The sequence below is a fragment of the Scyliorhinus canicula genome, chromosome 16 (assembly GCF_902713615.1).
Source record: "Scyliorhinus canicula chromosome 16, sScyCan1.1, whole genome shotgun sequence".
Classification (NCBI taxonomy): Eukaryota; Metazoa; Chordata; class Chondrichthyes; order Carcharhiniformes; family Scyliorhinidae; genus Scyliorhinus; species Scyliorhinus canicula.
In genome coordinates this window covers 63,978,323-64,001,151 of record NC_052161.1, presented here as the reverse complement: position 1 = coordinate 64,001,151, position 22,829 = coordinate 63,978,323, and the positions used below count along the sequence as shown (strand labels likewise).

Here is a 22,829-nt window from a genome sequence, read left to right as displayed (position 1 = left end):
CTACCGGCTGCAACTGGATGCAGCTTTAACCAAAAGATACTCCAGACCGAGAAGTTACTTCAATCTGATTTATTAAACCAGTAGCACAGTTAGCACAGTTCTCTATGAGTTTGACTCTCTGCTAACCTAATTGCGGTTACTCTGCCTGACTGAACCAGACTAGCTCTTAGCCACGTGCTGGAGATGTGATACCGTACATATATCCTGACTCACTCTGTAGATGTTCATCAGTGGAAAGAGGCGGAGTGTGAGTGCCTCGTGCCTTTTATGGAGAGATACCACCCCTGAGTGTCCTGCCTGCTCATTGGTCATGTCCTGTTCTCTGTGTTCATTAGCTGTCTGTCTGTGCCTGTCTCTATATCGTTATCTGCATGTCTACATATCATGACAAAGGGGTAACAGTGGATAGGTAATGGCAAACATTCAAGGAGTGCATGGGTGAACTGCAATAATTGTTTATTCCTGTCTTTTGCAAAATTAAAATGGGAAAGGTGACCAAACCATGGCATTCAGGGGAAATTAGAGATTCGGCAGAGAATCAGTCCTGATGGTGAAATTGTGACCGTCGCCGGTTTCACGGCAAATCACAATTCTCCAGTGACTTGACAGCAGCGTCAATGCATTCCACTCTGCACGTACAGCAAATGTTTGTATATCATTAGCAGGCCTGACCCAGTATTCTCTGGGGCTACTGCGATCCTCTGCCAGATGGGAATTGCTGGCGCCGACGTTTATTTGTGCTTTTAAAGTTCGGGATACAGGTGCCATGGCTGCCGAGGGAGAGAGGAGGAATGAAAAGTTTCCAACATCGCCATAGTTTGCTGACAGTTGTGCCGCTGGCCAGGGGCATTCTGTCAGGGCCGGGGGTAATATCGGGGAGCAGCCAGGAGGTGGTCCATGGGGTCGGGGAGGACAGGGATTGAGCCCTATTGCTGCAGCCTGCAAGGAAATCATGTGGCTGCGTATGCCACTAACTGCCCACTGTGAACTTAATGCCGCAGGTCGTATGGGTTACCCTCCTGCCCCAGCCGCACCATCAACACGGTGGGCATGCTCCAGCGCAACCAGTGCCATCTTGTTTGCTGGGATGAGTGTGTGTGGGTAGAACAGTGCTAATATGCTGCTGCATCTGTCAGCCTCTAAGTGGCAATCCCGACCCAGGCAAATCCAACACCGCTTTTCATTGGAATCAATCGTGCTCTTTAACGTTCGGTGAATTGGTCCAGGTGCAGCATCAATTTTGCTGTTGGAGAAGTTCACTAATCCTGCCCCAGCATCAACACTTAGTCTCAGGAACGGAGAATCGTTTTGTTTTCAAGTAATAGTTAGATATAGCACTTGGGGTGAAGGGGATCAAAGGATATGAGGAAAAAGCTGGATTAGGTTACTGAGTTCGATGATCAACCATGATCTTCATGAATGGTAACCATGATGTGGAGATGCCGGCGTCAGACTGGGGTGAGCACAGTAAGAAGTCTTACAACACCAGGTTAAAGTCCAACAGGATTGTTTCAAACACTAGCTTTCGGAGCACTGCTCCTGCCTCAGGGGAATGAAGAGGTTACAGAAACATATATATAGACAAATTCAAAGATGCCAGACAATGCTTAGAATGCGAGCATTTGCAGGGAATCAAGTCTTTACAGATCCAGAGATAGGGGTAACCCGAGGTTAAAGAGGTATGAATTGTCTCAAGCCAGGACAGTTGGTAGGATTTCCACATCATGGCTACCATCGCTACCGTACACTGCCGGCTTAAAGTGGAGAGGATCTCCAGGACGATCGCGCATATAGACACTGACATTAAGTTTCTACAAAGGTGCAAGAAAGCGGACAAGATCCCGAAAGGCCTACAGATCACAAACCCACTCAGGTCGACCTACAACATAGACTACGCTGAGAGACTCTGCCGTCGCACCTCCCTCATACTCCTCAACCACCTCATACGCCAGCTCTACAGCAGCCGACGCAATCTGGAAACCAAGATAGAGGCCAAATTCTCAACTTGCGCTCAGGACGCAGCAGACCAGCTGCAGAACACCGGCAAACAGATGAGACAATGCTACTATGCCACCTATATGCACACCAAGAACAGGAAGCTTGAGAAACTCGGCATCACCGCCAACAGCAACAAAGCCTCCCCCAGTACCACAGTAGAAAACAATACAGGGAAATCTATTGTCAACTTGTCGGACTACACCCTTCAACCAGACGAAATCGAAGTCCTCAGCAAAGGGCTCAATTTCTGCACCACCACCAAAATGGACCCCATCAGTCTCGCGGCAGACACGGAGGAATTCATCAGGCAAATGAGGCTCCGAGAATTCTTCCACAGACCCCAAGAGGTCAACAGCGAATCCAAGGAGACAACCAATGAACCAGAATAGCAGAACGAGAGATCTGCGGTGCGGCAACCAAAGAGGAAAGAGTCGAATTGGACCCTTCCGGAAGGCCGCTGCCCTAGACTCGACATGTATGCTCAAGCCGTCAGGAGTCGCGTCAATGCCAGATTCATCAGTCGCAATCACAAGACAGCCCCGGACATCACCCAAGCACAACGCAATGCCATCCGCGCTCTCAAGACCAACTGCAACATCGTCATCAAACCAGCGGACAAAGGAGGGGCCACCGTCATACTGAACAAAACGGACTACTGCAAAGAAGTATACCGACAACTCAACAACCAGGAACACTACAGACAGTTATCCGCAGATCCAACCAAGGAACATATCCGCCAACTCATCAGGCTGATGAAGACCTTGGATCCAGACCTTCAGAGCACCCTACATGCTCTCATCCCACGTACTTCCGGCATTGGAGATCTCTACTGCCTCCCGAAAATACACAAGGCCAACACACCAGGCCGTCCTATCATTTCAGGCAATGGGACCCTGTGTGAGAATCTCCCTGGCTACATCGAGGGCATCTAGAAACCCATCGTGCAAGGTATGCCCAGCTTCTGTCGTGACACAACGGAGTTCCGACAGAGACTCAGCACCCATGGACCAGTTGAACCAGGAACATTCGACGTCACAATGGACGTCTCAGCACTCTACACCAGCATCCCCCATGACCCATTACCACGCATTGCTGCAACAGCCTCAGTACTTAACACCGACAACTGCCAATCTCCAGATGCAATTCTGCAACTTATCCGCTTCATTCTGGATCACGTCTTCACCTTCGACAACAAGTTCTTCATCCAGACGCACAGAACAGCCATGGCGACCAAATTCGCACCTCAATGGGGCTGGTTTAGCACACTGGACTAAATCGCTGACTTTTAAAGCAGACCAAGGCAGGCCAGCAGCACGGTTCAATTCCCGTACCAGCCTCCCCGAACAGGCACCGGGATGTGGCGACTAGGGGCTTTTCACAGTAACTTCATTGAGGCCTACTCGTGACAATAAGCGATTTTCATTTTCATTTTTCATTTCATTTCTTTTCAATATGGCAACATCTTCATGCACAAGTTTGAACAATACCTCCTCACCGCACAGGACCTTCAACCGACGTTATGCACCAGATACATCAATGACACTTTTTTCCTTTTGGACCCACGGCGAAGAATCACTGAAACGACTACACGATGACATCAACAAGTTCCATCCCGCCATCAGAGTCACCATGGACTAATCTCCAAAATCAGTTGCATTCTTGGACACACTCATCTCCATCAAGGACGGTCACCTCAGCACTTCGCTTTACCGCAAGCCCCCGGATAACCTCACGATGCTCCACTTCTCCAGCTTCCACCCTAAACACATTAAAAAGCCATCCCCTGTGGACAAGCCCTCCATATTCACAGGATCTGCTCAGACGAGGAGGAGCATAACAGACATCTGCAGATGCTGAAAGATGCCCTCGTATGAACGGGATATGGCAATCTCTGCAAGATGTGCCTGATCATCGACATGGATACCACCATTACACGAGAGAACACCACCCACCAGGTACGCGGTACGTACTCGTGCAACTCGGCCAACGTTGTCTACCTCATACGCTGCAGGAAAGGATGTCCCGAAGCGTGGTACATTGGCGAGACCATGCAGACGCTGCGACAATGAATGAACGGACATTGCGCGACAATCACCAGGCAGGAATATTCCCTTCCAGTCGGGGAACACTTCAGCAGTCAAGGGCATTCAGCCTCTGATCTCCGGGTAAGCGTTCTCCAAGGCGGCCTTCAGGACGCGCGACAACGCAGAATTGCCGAGCAGAAACCTATAGCCAAGTTCCGCATACATAAGTGCGGCCCCAATCGGGACCTGGGATTCATGTCGCATTACATTCATCCCCCACCATCTGGCCTGGGCTTGCGAAATCCTACCAATTGTCCTGGTTTGAGACAATTCACACCTCTTTAACCTGGGGCTACCCCTATCTCTGGATCTGTAAAGACTTGATTACCTGCAAATGCTCGCATTCTGAGCATTGTCTTGCATCTTTGAATTTGTCTATGTATATGTTTCTGGAACATACCTCTTCATTCATCTGAGGAAGGAGCAGTGCTCCGAAAGCTCGTGTTTGAAACAAACATGTTGGACTTTAACCTGGTGTTGTAAGACTTCTTATCATGAACGGTGGAGCAGGCATGAAGGCCCAAATGGCCTCCTTCTGCTCCTATTTTCTACGTTTCTATCCACCCCCGCCGCCCCAAATTTAATTTCGAACATTACTGCAAGAAAAATCTAAATAGTAATATTTTACCAAAGAACTTCAAGGTGGAACTATTGACAATTCTTTTATTGTTACAATAAAACTGGTCGCATAACGGAAAATAGATTCACAACTAAAAGGACAACTCTATCCTCAATCCTGGATGGTTTCAGAAAAGAACTTATTCATCTGCCTGAGTCATGCAAAAGGTTTGATGGGCCCCTACACTGCGCTATGTTTAATTAAGGGGAATTGGAAATATTTCACAAATATAAACATAGCATTTCAAATGTTGATGCTGCACTGACGTACATTCACAAATCAGAATCAGTGGCTTTGACTGCAAACACGAATAGTCATAATTAAATGATCATGCAGCTATGCTCTTTGTAATGTTCATATTCAAAATGGAAAAAAAGCATCCAGAGGTAATATTAGTTCGATATTTTGCCAAGAGCTTGATTTTGCGACAATGCTCTCTGATACTTCGCTGTGGACACTATTTAAAGGAAGTCAATACAGTTGAAGGAAAAATATAGAGCGTGGTTCAATGGCCCCAGCGTGCCCAACCTGTCGGGACAAGGCCGTTGAATCACACGAGAGTCCTCTCACAAGATTTGTGGCACTCAAAACGTTTCGCGAGATTCAGCGGAATCATTCAATCATGAGATGGCTCAACAGACCCATCAGACTCATTTAAATGTGCATTTGCTGGATTCCTCCAAGACCTGGGATTCACCGGCTGCGCCTGGGAGATCTTGCTAGGATGCCGTTTTGTACTGGCACATGCAAACATGGATGAGTTGTAACATCTGGGAGGGTCTCCCATGTCATTGGAAATCCTGGAAGGTCAGTAATTGGGTAGGGTGGCATTCTGGCACTCCTAATGGCACCTGGGCACCTTGGCACTCCCAGCCTGCAACCTTGGCATTACCATCCAGGCACCCAGGGTGCCAGGCTGTTAGTGCCAAGGTGTCCATGTGCCAGGTTGGCACTGCCAAAGGGTCGAGGCCTTGAGATTTTCACAAAATATCAAAACAGAAAATATCAACAAGAAAACAGTATTACAAAACAGAAAAAAACCCACAAAGACCCCCCCCCCCCGGTAACTACAAAAAGAAGAAATAGATTTCACCCTCTCCAATTTGATGAACCCCGCCATATCATTGATCCAGGCCTCCACGCTTGGGGGCCTCGCATCCTTCCACTGAAGCAAAATCCTCGCCGGGCTACTAGGGACGCAAAGGCCAGAACACCGGCCTCTTTTGCCTCCTGCACTCCCGGCTCCACTGCTACCCCAAATATCGCGAGCCCCCAGCCTGGCTCATCCCTGGATCCTACCACCCTCAACACCGTGTTTGCTACCCCCTTCCAAAATACCCCTAGCGCTGGGCATGCCCAGAACATATGGGCATGGTTCGCTGGGCTCCCCGAGCACCTAGCACACCTGTCTTCGCCCCCGAAGAACCTGCTCATCCTCGTCCCGGTCATGTGAGCCCTATGTAGAACCTTGAACTGTATGAGGCTAAGCCTCGCAGAAGAAGAGGAGGAATTCACTCTTTCCAGGGCATCCGCCCACGTCCACTCCTCAATCTCCTCACCCAGATCCTCTGCCCATTTACCCTTCAGCTCCTCCACCGAGGCCTCATCTACCTCCTGCATTACGTGGTACACGTCCAAAATCCTCCCTCCTCCAACCCACACCCCCAAAAGCACCCTGTCTCGTACCCCACGTGGGGGCAACAGAGGGAACCCCTCCACCTGCCGCCTGGCAAACGCCCTAACCTGCATGTACCTAAACATGGTCCCCGGCGGGAGCCCAAACTCCCCCTCTAACTCACCCAGGCTCGCAAACCTCCCATCTACAAACAGGTCCCTCAACCTCCTAACCCCTACACTGTGCCAGCCAAGAAACCCGCCATCGATGCTCCCTGGAACAAACCGGTGGTTCCTCCGTATCGGGGACTCCATCGAGCCCCCCACCTCCCCCCTATGCCATCTCCATTGCCCCCAGATTTTGAGGGTAACCGCCACCACTGGGCTCGTGGTATACCTCGCTGGAGGGAGCGGCAATGGCGCCGTTACCAGCGCCTCCAGGCTCGTGTCTACACAGGACGCCATCTCCATCCTCTTCCATGCTGCCCTTTCCCTGTCCATTACCCACTTACGCACTAATGCTGCATTGGTAGCCCAATTGTACCCACAGAGGTTGGACAGCGCCAGCCCCTCCCTATCCCTGCCCCGCTCCAAAAACACCCTTCTCACCCTCGGAGTCCCATGCGCCCATACAAATCCCGTAATACCCTGTTGACCCTCCTACAAAAGGCCTTCAGGATAAGGATGGGGAGGCACTGGAACAGGAACAAAAACCTCGGGACTGACTGCACTCTGCCAGCCAGCGACAGCGGCAACATGTCCCATCTTTTAAACTCCTCCTCCATTTGCTCCACCAGCCTTGTGAGGTTAAGTTTGTTTACGGCCCCCCAGCTCCTAGCCACCTGGACTCCCAGGTACCTAAAGCTCCTCCCTGCCCTTTTTAGTGGGAGCCTACCAATCCCCTCCTCCTAATCCCCCGGGTGCACGATGAACAACTCACTTTTACCCAGGTTGAGCTTGTACCCTGAAAAGCCCCCAAATTCCCTAAGAATCTTCATCACCTCCGGCATTCCCCCCACTGGGTCCGCCACATATAGCAACAAGTCATCTGCGTAAAGTGACACTCGGTGCTCCTCCCCACCCCGCACCAGACCCCTCCAATTCCCCGACTCCCTCAACGCCATGGCCAGGGGCTCAATTGCCAACGCAAAGAGCAAGGGGGACAGGGGACACCCCTGCCTCGTCCCCCGGTGCAACCGAAAGTACTCCGATCTCCTCCTATTCGTGGCTACGCTCGCCATCGGGGCCTCATATAACAGCCTCACCCAACTGACAAACCCCTTCCCCGAACCCAAACCTTTCCAGCACCTCCCACAAGAACCCCCACTCAACCCTATCAAAGGCCTTCTCCGCGTCTAATGCCACCACTATCTCCGCCTCCCCTTCTACCGCCGGCATCATTATAACATTCAGAAGCCTACGTATATTGGTGTTCCCTTCACAAACCCCGTCTGGTCCTCATGAATGACCCCCGGCACACAGTCTTCTATCCTTGTGGCCAAGATCTTCGCCAACAGCTTGGCATCCACATTTAACAGCGAGATCGGCCTATATGATCCACACTGCAGGGGGTCCTTGTCCCGCTTAAGGATCAAGGAAATCAGCGCCTGTGACATAGTCGGGGGCAAAGCCCCCCCCCCCCCCCCCTCCCCCCCCCCCCCCCCCCCCCCCTCCCTTGCCTCGTTAAAGGTCCTAGCCAACAGGGGGCCCAGCAGGTCTGCGTACATTTTATAAAATTCGACCGGAAACCCATCCGGCTCCGGCTCCTTCCCCGACTGCATGCTGCCTATCCCAGTGACCAGCTCCTCCAGCTCAATCGGCGCCCCCAGCCCCTCCACCTGCCCCTCCTCCACCTTCGGAAATCTCAGCCTGACCAAAAAACGCCCCATTTCCCCCCCTCCACCGGGGGTTCAGACCGGTACAATTCCCTATAAAAGTCCCTGAAGACCCCATTAATGTCCACCCCCCTTTGCACCACATTTCCTCCCCTATCCTTCACCACCAATCTCCCTGGCCGCGTCCCGCTTACGGAGCTGATGCGCCAGCATCCTACTCGCCTTCTCCCCATATTCGTACACCGCTCCCTGTGCCTTCCTCCACTGAGCTTCTGCCTTTCTGGTGGTCAGTAAGTCGAACTTGGCCTGAAGATTACGCCGCTCCCCCAGCAATCCCTCCTCCGGAGCCTCCGCATATCTCCTGTCCACCCTCACCATCTCCCCCACCAACCTCTCTCAGGGCACCCTTTCAAAATGCCACCTCGATTTCTGAGCAGTCGCTCTGGCCAGCAAGTTCAGCACCCCTCCGCTGAAAAAAAATTTAAGCGTGGATTAGCCCGTGGAGAAAGCTCCCTGCAAAAAATTACCCCCAAAAATTTTGCCCCAAAAAGTGACCTAGTGTGGATAAATACCTATCTGGATCTTACCCAAAAAGCCAGTAGGAAATACCATGCCAAACTCGCCCAAATGATGCTTATAAACTTTTTGGTTGAATCACACTCAAGGTATTATTTCTTGCACTGTTTACTTGAAGGCATGATTGACTGTCTTTCGCTACCCTTTGATATTAATGAAATAATATGATTGCTTATCAAAGTTACGAATGACATTCCATATGAGTGCGACAAAGGTAAAGTATTCCTCCACGGTCCATGCCTTTCTCATACACACAGCTAAACGCCTTGTAAAGAAATATCAATTTTCCAATATCACTGTGGGATACTGTGAAGCAGACTGAGGGGGCTGTGTGTATATGTTTGTGTGTGTGTGTGTGACTTAAGTTTATTGAACTCAACACAGCCAGACTGCAAGGCATAAATCATCAAAGGGTTAGGTGTAAAAGCAGGCATTTTGAAGTGGAGATGAGCAAAGCCAACATTGAACAACATTGGGTGGGATTTTCCAGTATCGTTCGTCGTGGGACCCGTTGCAAGTGAGGACAGAAAATCTGGCGTTCCAGTCAAAATTCCATTCACTTTAAACAGCACTGGAAAGTCCCAGCTGAGATTGAGGACAAAAGATCTTGGCCATGGATGAAAATTTACAAGAGATAAAGAAGGTTTGTTTGTGCTTACTTGTTGAATTTCAAAGGAAGGGCGAAGACTGACAAAGATCATAAATGAATAAAGCAATGTTATTAAGCTTATTTGTCCTGATAGGAGTGGCCATTAAGGCAACACTACAGTTTTTATATTCAGGAAAAGGTAACTCACAAAGAACAATAGATTGAAAGATGAAAGAGAAAGAACATATTTAAAGATTGAAAACTATGGGCAAAATTCTCCGACCCCCAGCAGGGTCAGAGAATCGCCTGGGGGCGCCTAAAATCCCGCCCCCACCATGGCAGAGATTCTCCGCCACCCGGGAAGTGGCGGGGGCAAGAATCTCGCCCCGCCGATCGGAGAGGCCCCTGCGCCGATTCTCCGGCCCGGATGGGCCGAGGTCCCGCCGCTGGGAGGCCTCTCTCGCCGCCGAGGTTTGAACCACCTCTGGAACGGCGGGCTCAGCGGCGCGAGCAGGCCCCCGGGGTCCTGGGGGGGCAGGGGGCGATCGGACCCCGGGGGGTGCCCCCACGGTGGCCTGGCCCGTGATCGGGGCCCCCCGATCAGGGGCCGGGCCAGTGCCCTGGGTGCACTATGTTCTTCCGCGCCCGCCACGGCCTCCACCATGGCGGAGGCGGAAGGGAACACCACATCGCGCATACACCGGCAGTGACGTCAGCGGCCAGCTGCCGCTGACGTCACTGCTGGCGCATGCGCCGACCGGCGAAAGCCTTTCGGCCAGCCCCGCTGCCAACGGCGCCGGGTGTTTGCGCCAGTCTTCTGGTGCAAACCGCTCCGGCGCGGGGCTGGCCCCCAAAGGTGGGGAGAATTCCCCACCTTTGGGGAGGCGCGACCCCTGAGTGGTTGGCACCACTCCCCTACTCCGGCACCCTCCGTCACGCCAGGTAGGGGAGAATGCCGCCCAGATTTGTGAAATAATCAGCCTCTCAGCACCCAGAGAAGTGTTTCTTCCAGAAAGCAAGGTTATAGTTCAAGCTTTGGATTTCCATTGTGGAGTAAGATGGAGAGAGAAGCCCAGTAAAATATTTCCCCTATTGCAACAGTAGATGCCTTGCAGTAATATTACTGAAATATTTACAAATTAAGAACCTATAGGGACTGTTACCTGGAAAAAGGTGTTAATTTATCAGTCTAGCTAAGTAGAAGTCTTTTAGGAAATGTTGTAAGATTAAATTTAAACGTGTAGCTGTAATCTTGCATGTTCAAGTTAAGTTTTCTTTTTTTTCATAAATGTTTTAGTTTGATAATGATGATCAGGGTATCTGCATACCTAATCCTCTGTTTAAATTCCTCCCTCATCCCATCATCAAAGCTCACTAGTAGTGAAAATCACATGCTAGATTTCCACAGGGGTCAGAGAGGGGTGGGTCAGCCGACAGAGAAAAGGCTGATGAGTGTACATTCGCACCCCATGGGATTGGCAGTGGCTCTGTAAAGCATGAACCTGCTGTGCTTCAGAGGATGACAGCATTTGTTCTCCCACCACTGCCTTTCCGCCAGTGTCCTTGATGTCGTCTGACAGCCGGCCACCCCAGAGTTCTGTCATCCAAGCTGAAGTGGTGGGGTCTGAAGCTGGGCCATCTAGGCCCAGAGAGTTCATGGTCATCCTCCAAGGCCATCTGCAGTCTTCGTCATTATTGCAGATTAGCAGTCTTCCATAAGCCATGGGGCAGCACTCCAACGGAGCAGTAGGGCTGGCAAAGGCCAAGTGAATGTACAGGGGTGGTTATTTTGTTTTGAAATGTATTATGCCAAAATTTAATTTTGAATGGGTACACATGATTTCAGTTTTTTTTTTAATTGTCTTGTCAAAAGAGGACAACATATTGGTCAGTGATGATGGAAGGTAAGAAATGTGGGATGGTTGGTGAATGGGGAAGTGTAGTTGAGGTTATTGGGACTGCTTGTCGATTATTTCATCAGACATAAAGATTTGCGATAATATGCTGCCTGGTGTACAAACTGGATTATATAAGGGAATGAGCTCTTTACCACCTATCAGGAGCAGAAAGAAGAGGAAGAGATGCAATTGCAAAAGTAAAGGGAAGAACAAGAAAGGGAGCTATGATGTAGCCCTTCCTGCCACCCAGTTATTTTTAAAAATAAATTTAGAGTACCCAGTTATTTTTTTCCAATTAAGGGGCAATTTATTGTGGCCAATCCACCTAGCCTGCACGTCTTTGGGCTGTGGGGATAAGACCCACGCAAACATGGGGAGAATGTGCAAACTACTCATGGACAATGACCCGGTGCCGGTTCAAACCAGGGTCCTCGGCGCCGTGAGGCAGCAGTATGAACCAGTGCACCACCATGCCGCCCCCATGCCACCCAATTAGTTGAATACTGCGAGAGTCCTCCAGAGCAGTCCAGAGCAGCCAGTTGAATGAATGTCTGAGGCACGGGTGGTATGCTTTATAATATTCCTTGTGGCATCACAACTTTCATTGCGGGCCTAAAATGCATACGTGTACAGGTTCCAGACTGAAGTCCAGAGGCTTGTCATGAATGGATAGCTCTCGTCAGCCAGGAGTCAGTCTCTGAATTTCCACAGTAGTTCAAATACAGTTGGCACAAAGGATTGTCGGGAAATGATGCAATAACGTCTACTATCAGAGAAAAGGCCGTTCACCGCTCGATGCACAGCCTGTGATCACACACCGACTGTACTTTTAAGGAGTAGAATCCCTTTCAGTGCATGAGAAAGGCAAAATTCAAATGAGGTGCATGTGGGACAGTTTTCATGCAGTCAATGGCTCAATGCCTACTTCCTTTGCAAACCCTCAATCCGTCCAAATCTGTCCTGGGAAAAAGGGAATTAGATTAAAAGGTTTCTCTATGTAGAGAGACACCTCAGTCATCTCCCTTATGCAGCAGTGTATTGCAAATTGGGAGATTGCTTATAGCTCCTAGAAGGAACTAGACACATAAGAGCCAGGGTCACCTTGACAGAACGAGGCAAAGCTGTCCTTGTGCCACTTTGAACCTGCAGCGGTGGCTGCAGCAGTTGGCAGATTTCAGTCATGACCTCAGGGTTAAGACATCTCAAGCGTTGGTTGCCGCTTAAGTAGAAAAATAATTGCTCGCTGTAGACCCTGGGCTGAAATGAGTCTCCTGCTGAAAGTCTTCCTGCTGCCCCCTATTCCAGCAGTTCCTTCTTCTCCATGTGGTCTCTTTCAGTCATTTAATTCTCCGAGGAAACTCCACCAGGCCACCCTTGTCTGTTGGCGACTGCTTTCAGAACAACAGTAAAATAACAAATTCAAAAATAACAAATACAATTGCACTAACATCCAGAATAAATAATCCATCAACGAACCTGTAAGTAGTTCGTAGGGTCTTTTCTGCATTGGGGGAGTGGGAATCTTTTGTACCATTTAATGAGGTGTTTGGCTGTGTGTGCTGAAGGCAGGCATAGGCTGGAGCTTGATGTTCAAAGACGTCAGCACTGGCATCAAATTCATATTGCACTCTGCCATCATAAAGCAACCTTCTGGTCCTTCCCATGCATTTGGGTCCAGCACCAAAGTGGCATGGGACTTCTTGCTGATGCATCTTCAGGCTGACTGCCGCTGATGGCACATGTCCTAACTTTGATAAATGTCCATTTCGAGCCATCTCACCACACGGGAAACTCAATTCTTCTCCACTACACCTTTAGATTTCCATAGAATTGCTACAGTGCAGAATGAGGCCATTCGGCCAATCGAGTCTGGCACTGATCCTCCAGAAGAGCACCCTACCTAGAACCCCAACCTCGCCCTATCCCCATAACCCCACGTAACCTTTTAGCACAAGGGGCAATTTAGCATGGCCAATCCTGCTAATCTGCACATCTTTGGATTATGGGAGGAAACCGGAGCACCCGGAGGAACCCCACGCAGACATGGGGAGAATGGGCAATTCCACACAGTTACCCAAGGCTGGAGTCAAACCCGGCTCCCTGGTGCTGTGGGGCATCAGTGCTAACCACTGTGCCACCCTGCCAGCCGTTGGTGAAGCACGAATCTGGGAATTTCAAGTCTAGATTCTTTCATTTTAACAGTTGAAAAGTGTGTAATCTTGTCCTCAATAATTTATTAATACAGCACAATATTATTTGCATGAGCGGAATTATATTCCTTTTGTAGTAACATTAACGACGTAGAGTTGTTCATATCATAGCTGCCTTGTCGGAGGATAAGTGCTAACAATCATTCCCAGCGGAATGTCACATTTCACATAATTTTCTTATCTATGTAACCATTAATTTCTTGATATATTATTCTAGTTTTCACTTTACTGGCTCATTTGGGATCCAGAAACAAAACTTAAAATCCGAAGATCTGTGCAGCATCCGTTTACAAATGTTACAAATGGTTCGAGATTCCTGGCAGGTTCCTGCATAACTAAAATGCAAGTTAAGGACGGTATGCATTTTTCTCCCCTGAGCCAATCTGCTCTTAACTGATTATTATTTAAGTTAAACGCCCCAAAACATCAAGATGCACGGATTTCAATGATCAGTTGTGGTGTTGCACAGTTGCATTCTGCAAATTCTACTTCGCTTGTACACATGGTTCCTTCATCCCCTCATGAAAACCCAGAGAACCTGAGTTTCTTCGGAGTATCCAGGTTCTGAACATGCGCAAATTAATGTCAAAATTTTGAAATGCAGCGAGGCACAAAGGCACTCTTTCTTGTGTTCTGGAATGACCCTGTCAGCTTTTTGTTTGATTTCTTACTGAGACCCACGTGGCCTGGTTTTTCTTTAATTTCAATGCTTTTCTTATTGTATCAGAATCTATTGCATTTAAAAGAGGGAAAGCCAATGAATTTGCATTTTCTTAGGTACCCTGTGCTTGATGAGTATTCATGATAGTTCAGTGGCTTCACGTTTTTGTTTTCAAAATATTGGCAAGTGTGAAGAGCAACTTAAAGAAGGAGAAAGGCACACTTTGTTGCAACCCAGTTGTTTTCATGGATTTCCACCTGTTTAAGTTATTTTTTATCTTCTGGCATTCGATAACAAGATGGTCAGGAAGTTCCTATTATTAAGATAGGTGCAAAATGCAGCGTCATTTCTGCATAAACGTGATCAAGGATATTCTAGCCCATTTCTATTGTCTTGAAATACTAATCAAGTTAACTTCAACCGTGTAGGTTTAGGCAGTACAGAAGTGGCTTTCAAATGAGATAGTGAGGGTATATTTTCCACATCCTCGATGGGGGCAACATATCTGGCTCATGGGCAAATTGTGCAGACAGAGGCAAAATACTTCATGAGATGAGAGGACTCAGCAAGTAGATCCAGTGATGCCCAAAGCCTGATTCAGCAAGTCAGTGAGCAGCCTGGTACACTGGCAGTTTAGAAATGGTGGCACAGTGGTAAATGTAACTGAACAATCCAAAGGCCTGGGCGAACGCTCCGGAGAGGAAAGTTTAAATCCCACCAAAGCAACGGGTAGAATTTAAATTTAATTTATTATTAAGTCTTGACTGAAAACCTACTCGCAGCAACAGTGACCATGAAATACCGGATTGTCATAAAAATGGATCTGGATCGCTACTGTCCTTTAGGGAAGGAAGTCTTCTGTCCTTAACAGGTCTGGCGACATGTGACTCCAAACCTACAGTAATGTGATTGACTCTTAGCTGCTCTCTTTAATGGCCTTGTAAGCACTCACTTGTATCATATTGGTGCAGAAAGCCAAATAAGAATATAAACAGACCACAGACATCAACTCAGGCACCAGAAATGACAAAAATACCCCAGCCCAATGAACCCTGTAAAGTCCTCCTCACTAACATCTGGGCACTTGTGCAAAAATTGGGAGAGCTGTCCCACAGACTAGTCAAGCAGCAGCATGATATAGCTATACTCATCAAATCATGGGCAGGATTCTCCAATCCTACGGAGTGTCCACGCTGTCGTAAACGTCGTTGCGTTTTACGATGGCTTGAACGGGCCGCTCCCACGTCTAATTCTGGCCCCTAACAGAGGGCCAGCATGGTGCTGGAGCGGTTTGCGCCGCTCCAGCTGCAGATCCCGGCGCGAACTGGGCGCCGTGGGTCCACGCATGCACATTTGCGCATGCGCCAACGAGAACTTACGCAGTGGCATTGACGCCAATGCACGCATGCGCAGTGGCCTCCTTCAATGCGCTGGCCCCGACGCAACATGGCACAAGGCTACAGGGGCTGGCGTGTAGGAAAGGAGGCCCCCAGCCACAGAGGCCAGCCCACCGATCAGTGGGTACCGATCGTGGGCCAGGCCACATCGGAGGCCCCCACCCGGGGTCAGACCCCTTCTCTCACCCCACAGGCCTCCACCCAACCCTTACACGCCGAGGTCTCGCCGGCCCAGAGCAGGTTAGAACGGCGCTGGCGGGACTCGGCTCTTTTCCTACGGCCGCTCGGCCCATCCGGGCCGGAGAATCGACGGGCAGGCCACATAGAGCGGCCCACAACCTCCGCCGCGCCAACCACGCCGGCGTCAATGGCGCAGATTCTCCGCACTGCGGAGAATCGCGTGCCGGCGTCGGGGTGGCATGGCCTGTTCGCAGGGATTCTCCGGCCCGGAGCAGGGCTCGGGAAATCCCGCCCACATATCTTTCAGCCAACGCCCCAGACACCACCATCATCATCCCTGGATAAGGCCTATCTCACTGGCAGGGCAGGCCCACCAGAGATGGCAGCACAGTGGAATTGGGTAGGGAGTAAGTTGTCCTGTGGGTCCTCAATATTGAGTCTGAACCCCATATCATCTCATGACTGTGGTTTAAGGCAGTGTTCTCAAGGGGATCTAGAAATGGGCAACAAAACTACTGACCTCGTCAGTGGCACTCAAATCCCACAAAAGCATTTAAACAGAAAGAAACACTTCCTTTTCATTCACAGGCAACAAAGTCCATATATTAATGCTTGGAATGTTCCGAGAACAATAGCGGAGTCTCTCACCGTGCATCAGTGAAGTGAATTTGTATCTCTAAGACTCAGAGCTCCTGGTTTTATTTGAGGGCTCTGTTAGACACACATAATCTTGATTCTGCTCTGCGATTGTAGCTGTTCCTCTTCAAGGCCATTATCATTATTCATTCTTTCTCCAGTATGACTGCAGCTGCTGTTGTTCAGTTCCCCTGGTTGATGTTCTTCAAAAAAATTCTACTATCTCCATGACAACTAGCAAGATTATTACAGCTTCTCGAAATTTGGCCTGGCTATCAAGTACCTCCAAAAACTGTCCTCATTATACCGGGTTGAAAATAAATCAAGCAAAATCCAGGATTTATAATGCTTTCCACTTCTATGGTAATCACATGCTGAAATGTGGCACAACATACTGCATTTGAATTGTTCAAAATAGAACAACACAAGCACAAGGGATCACTGCCACTCGCATGGCAGCTCCTTGGGCTGTTCAGTACCAAACATACCACTGGCCTGGTAAGATCAAATTTTAAAACTGCGACGGCCAATTTCAAAAGGCTTGTGTCAATGTTATTGCTGATTGTGCTGTTTGTTGCCAAATGCGAGTCCGTACTTTCAGAGGTAGTGCTTTTAATATGTTTGTTATACTCTTATTTTTCCATGTTTGACTTACTAATATTCCCATCTTGAAATGAAAAAAATGAAAATTGCTTATTGTCACGAGTAGGCTTCAATGAAGTTACTGTGAAAAGCCCCTAGTTGCCACATTCCGACGCCTGTCCGGGGAGGCTGGTACGGGAATCGAACCATGCTGCTGGCCTGCTTGGTCTGCTTTAAAAGCCAGCGATTTAGCCTGGTGAGCTAAACCAGCCCCAATCTTTATTGCCAGGCTGATGAGAGGGGTAGGTAACCAGCTCACCAAACCTGAGCAACTCCACAATCAACCCAAAGAAATCTTGCAATATCAGTCGATAATGACTTTGTTGCTGATTTTCCCTCTTTCTGATCAAGTATCTATATTTCAACCAGTCTCTCTGTGATGTTCTTTCATAGAATAGAACAGTACAGCACAGAACAGGCCCTTCGGCCCTCGATGTTGTGCCGAGCAATGATCACCCTACTTAAACCCACGTAACCCGTATACCCGTAACCCAACAATCCCCCAATTAACCTTACACTACGGGCAATTTAGCATGGCCAATCCACCTAACCCGCACATCTTTGGACTGTGGGAGGAAACCGGAGCACCCGGAGGAAACCCACGCATACACGGGGAGGACGTGCAGACTCCACACAGTGACCCAGCCGGGAATCGAACCTGGGACCCTGGAGCTGTGAAGCATTGATGCTAACCACCATGCTACCGTGAGGCCCAACTTTGTTGGGTTTCTCAGGATGAATTAAAGTTGTAGTGTGGCCAAAGAACATCAAGCTATGTTATCAAACAAAGCTAGTTTATTTACATGACGCAAATTATGATTCGAACACGTTACAAGGTGTTAACTAATAAACAAGACTATACTAAATCTATGCTGTAGAACTCTATACTACTGATCTATGTTAACCCACACCTACTCTCAGCTTCTCCTTCTTGCACCTTCTCCCAGAAGTCTGAGCGGCATTCCCTTTTACAGGTCTGCTCCCCAGCAACATCTGGTGGAAGAATGTAGTATCAGATTAACTCTTAATGGGCCAGACATTACACATAATGTCACGCTCTCCTTTGAGGGAATGAGAAATCCCTCAGTTTTGAGACATTGTCGGTACAGGCAATACCAGGAAATTGTGGCAATAGAAAACAAAACCAAGATCTGTGCAACTCCAGTGTATTTCCAAAAATGGTGACATTTTAAAAAATGCAAACAACCCTTGGGCATCCAATTTCAAAATGCTAATTACTTGTAAAACATCAACTTTGAAGATCATGAAAATGTGCTGCAAAGTGAAACATAGAAGGATACTTAATAAACTCGAGTTAAAATTCGCTATCTTAAGAGGCAATAGTAATAGGAAAATAGGTTAGGAATTTGAATAGATTCCTGGACTTCTTGGGCAGGATTCTCCCCTACCCAGCGGGGCAGGCGATCCCGGTGCCGTGGAGTGGCGTGAACCACTCCAGCATCGGGCCGCCCCAAAGGTGCGGAATCCTCCATACATTCAGGGGTTAGGCCAGCGCCGAAGCGGTTTGCGCACCGCCGGCCGGCGCGGAAGGGCTTGGCGCCATGCCAACCAGCGCGAGTTGGCACATGCGCGGGAGCGCCAGTGTGTGCTGGCGTCATCCCAGCGCATGCGCAGTGGGGGTTCATCTCCACATCAGCCATCGCAGACTTTTGCACCAGCCAACATTGAGGAATAGAGTGCACCCACGGCACAGGCCCGCCCGCAGATTGGTGGGCCCCGATCGCGGGCCAGGCCACCGTGGGGGTACCTCCCGGGGCCAGATCCCCCCGTGCACCCCCTCGAGGGCCCAGGAGGCCGCAGCCAGGACCCGCCGGTAAGTACCTACTCTAATTTACGCCAGCGGGACCGGCTGAAAACGGGCAGCCACACGGCCCATCGAGGGCCGGAGAATCGGCGGGGGGGCCGCTGCCAGCGGCCACCGACCGGCATGGCGCAATTCCCGCCCCTGCCAAATCCCCGGCGCTGGAGAATTCGGCAGCCAGCAGGGGCGGGATTCACACCGCCCCCTGCCGATTCTCCGACCCGGCGGGGACGTCGGAGAATCCCGCCCGTCTTATTTATGTTCAATTTTCCATTCACAGTTGTTGGGCAAAGCAGTTACTACATTGTAGCACATTATGCCTAATTAGTGATTGAAAATTGTGCAAAATTTCCAACTGAATAACATTCCTGCAAACAGTGTTCTGGAAGAAATGGTGCTGAAAGTGTCTGGATATTTGAACAATCCCCATCTCATCATCACTTCAGTGAAAATGCAACAGAATGAAGGGAAATGGCCAGAAATCAAGTATGCTGGGTCCAGACCTGCATCTATGAATATAGGATTAGCCTATGTGTGGTTGGAGCCTTTGACCACTCTTGCCAGGCCACTGTAAGGAAAATGCTGGGGTGGGATTTTCGGCGCAACATGTTTCAGGGCAACAGAGGCAGTCCACCATTGACCTGGAGCAGGATCTTCTGGTCCCACCGTGGTCAACAGTGTTCCCGTTGAATACACCCCTCGCCTTTGGGAAATGGAGTCAACAGTTAGAAAATTCCAGCCACTCTCTTTAATTGTTTCCTATGCCTCCAGTGGGACCCAGCATATGGTTGGCACATCTAAACCTGATGAGACCTGACATACAGGCCATCCAAGGGACAAATGCAGGGATCACTGTTTAGTTTATAGGTTAAAGTAGCCCCCTTTTGCATGACATTGCTGGAATTTCAGGTGCCTCAGACTTAACTATGGCTGCAGGTTCTAACCAAGGTCAAGAATTCTCCGTGAGGTGTGGCGGGGGTCAGCAGCAGAGGGCTCGGGCAGCCATAGATTTGCACTGGCACCAAGACTGGATGGCAAACTTCATGTGCCACTGTTATTATGAAAAGAGTGATCAGAAGCACTGACGCCATTGAGGAAGGTTTTCTTTGATATGATGTGAGATCAATAAACTCATTGATGGAGACCTAATACCAAAAACTGTAACGCTGATTAGAAGAAATTGACCTCTTTCCCAGGACTGGTAAGTGTGGCATATCTAAAAAGACCTTTCAGGCTGTTGGCATGGTAACCTATGGATGGTGAGGGGGAATGTTTTCTTATTTTACTCTCTGAAGCAAATTGCATGGAAAATATAATTATTAGGTTTTGATTTGGACCGAACAGCAAAGACAATATGAGCACACGGAACCTTAGATAAGCCACAGGGATACTGAATGACAGCATGTTCAAAGATATATTTTCCTTTGATATTTACAATTTCCAAATAGCAAAGTGTGATCTACATCATCGCACTAATTTAGCAAAAATATGTTTTTTTTAATATTTCCATCTCTAATTATCATTACAGGACTAATTTAGCATAAAAGAAAGTTTGATACTCATCAACATGCTCTGATTTCCAAGCAGGAGATATGACCATAGAACTCCACAGAACTCCTACAGCGTAGAAGGAGGCCATTCGGCCCATCAAGTCTGCACCAACCCTCTGAAAGGGTACCCTACCTTGGCACACTCCCCCACCCTATCCCCACAACCCCATAACCCCACCTAACCTGCACATCTTTGGACACCAAAGGGCAATTTAACATGGCCAATCCACCTAACCGGCACATCTTTGGACTGTGGGAGGAAACCGGAGGACCCGGAGGAAACGCACGGAGGCACGGGGGAGAAAGTGCCAAGGCTGGAATTGAACCCGGGTCTCTGGCGCTGTGAGGCAACAGCACTAACCACTGTGCCACTGTGCCGCCTTGAACACCTAACTTGTGATAAAATTCTCTCTCCTTTCTAACCTAAGCACGGTAGCATTGTGGATTGCACAATTGCTTCACTACTCCAGGGTCCCAGGTTCGATTCCGGCTTGAGTCACTGTCTGTGCGGAGTCTGCACATCTTCCCCGTGTGTGCGTGGGTTTCCTCCTGGTGCTCCGGTTTCCTCCCACAGTCCAAAGATGTACAGGTTAGGTGGATTGGCCGTGATAAATTGCCCTTAGTGTCCACAATTGCCCTTGGTGTTGGGTGGGGTTACTGGGTTATGGGGATAGGGTGGAGGTGTTGACCTTGGGTAGGGTGCTCTTTCCAAGAGGCGGTCCAGACTCGATGGGCCGAATGGCCTCCTTCTGCACTGTCAATTCTATGATAATCTATGATAATGAATTGTACACATTAAGACAATTCTGAAAAATCAATAAGTATTTGAAAAAACAGCACAATTGTCTCCAACCTCCTCACCATATCATTAGCCTCCCAGTAAGCAAATGTCTAACTACTTATAGTAAAACTTCTTCATCATTAACTCACTGGAAGGTGCAGTTGACAGTATAACTAGATCTGTCTGTTGCACAGTATGTCTTAGCGTCGGGTAGCTTCAGTGGGAATTTCCATTTACAGTGGCGGGTCCAGAGAATCCTGCCACCCCGCCGTGGGAAAACAAGAGACTGGGAGGCTGGAGAATCCCGCCCTGATGTAATCACCCCAAGTAGGTTTATGTGACCCACAGTAATGGAGTTGAAATAATTGAATTGAATAAATGGAAAAGCCATGTCTCACATGTACTATAATGAGCAGGCGATCTGTTCAGTCAGTTTACTGCCCAGTGATAATGGTTAAACATTACCATTTTTTATAATAATAAATTACACAGTGGAGAATTAACACTCTTTGCATACAGCTAAGGGAACCTATTTCTGATACAACCACGCCACAGGTATTTTCTAAAGTAATGGAATTATAAAAAAAAAATGTTCAGTACATTCAGAATACCTTTTAATTAAACTATGGTCATCAAAGTAACAGTATGTTATTTATTCTTAAAATAGATTGTAAACACCATAATTACACATTCATCTATTAGTGAACACAAAAGCAATACTGTAATTGCAAGCCCAGAAGAATAGTGCAAATTTCTCAAAGATCAGTTGCTGCAGTAATAAATGGAGTCAGCTCAAATAACTTACCTTCCATTACATAAACCAGAGAGCCCACGTCACCCTCTTTGATGATGCAGCTTTCTTTGCCATATTCCACTGGGTACATGCAGTCCACAATTTCTTGAATCTGAGACAACTCTAGGTTTTTCATGAAGTCATTATCCAGAATTGCTTCCTTAATCAATTCTTTGGACCTTAAAGGGAAAGAAATGAAAAGACGTTAGTTGGAATTTTATCAGGTCCCTCAGGAGTACATAATTGGCAAAGAGAATTAAGAATTTTAAAGATTTCTTGTTGTAAAGAGGTTTGAGAGCTCCTTCAGAACAGGTGGTAAACAATTAATATTGCTTAGGAGATATGACATACAATTAATGTTGTGTCAGTTTCAATATAATGGATGAGACTGAGGATACATGTTTAAAGGACAATGCAACCATCTTTATCTCTTCATTATTTACAACAACTTCATAGTAATTAATTTGCTTTCATCTTGAACAATGTGCTAGGATTTCAGTCCAGTATAAATCATCAACAAAATATTATCAAACGGGACAGTCAAATGTCAATATAATTTACTAAAATAAAAATGACTGTAAACAAGATGGTAAAAATGTCAGCCCATGTTTACATGCATTGATACAATGCATCATGCAAATGACAGCAATAGAATGGAGAATAAATCAGACAATGACCCAGTGTAACTGTTTCAGTCGGGTACAAGCCATTGCTGCAGCTGTGAACTGTCTCGAAAGTTGTAAGCAATGCCAAAGGCCACAAAGAACAGGCTGATGGACAGCGACCGACCTGTACGATTCAAAGAGCAAGTATATGCGAAGGCATATAGTAATATAAGGCTTATAATAAGAATAAGGGGGGATCTCATCGAGATTTATAACATTCTAACAGAACTAGACAGGGTAGATGCTGGGAAGATGTTACCAATGATGGGTGTGTCCAGA

The 22,829-nt window shown here is 48.2% G+C and overlaps 1 protein-coding gene across 4 annotated transcripts in view; it reads right to left on the bottom strand.

The window, feature by feature from the left end:
• Positions 1-22,829, bottom strand: part of prkg1b (protein kinase cGMP-dependent 1b) — a 977,647-nt gene that overhangs the window by 766,563 nt on the left and 188,255 nt on the right. For all 4 annotated transcript variants that reach the window (XM_038822053.1, XM_038822054.1, XM_038822051.1 and 1 more), the window contains exon 2: positions 21,898-22,064. In XM_038822053.1, coding sequence (XP_038677981.1) covers positions 21,898-22,064 — 167 coding nt within the window. The remainder of the gene's footprint in view (positions 1-21,897; positions 22,065-22,829) is intronic.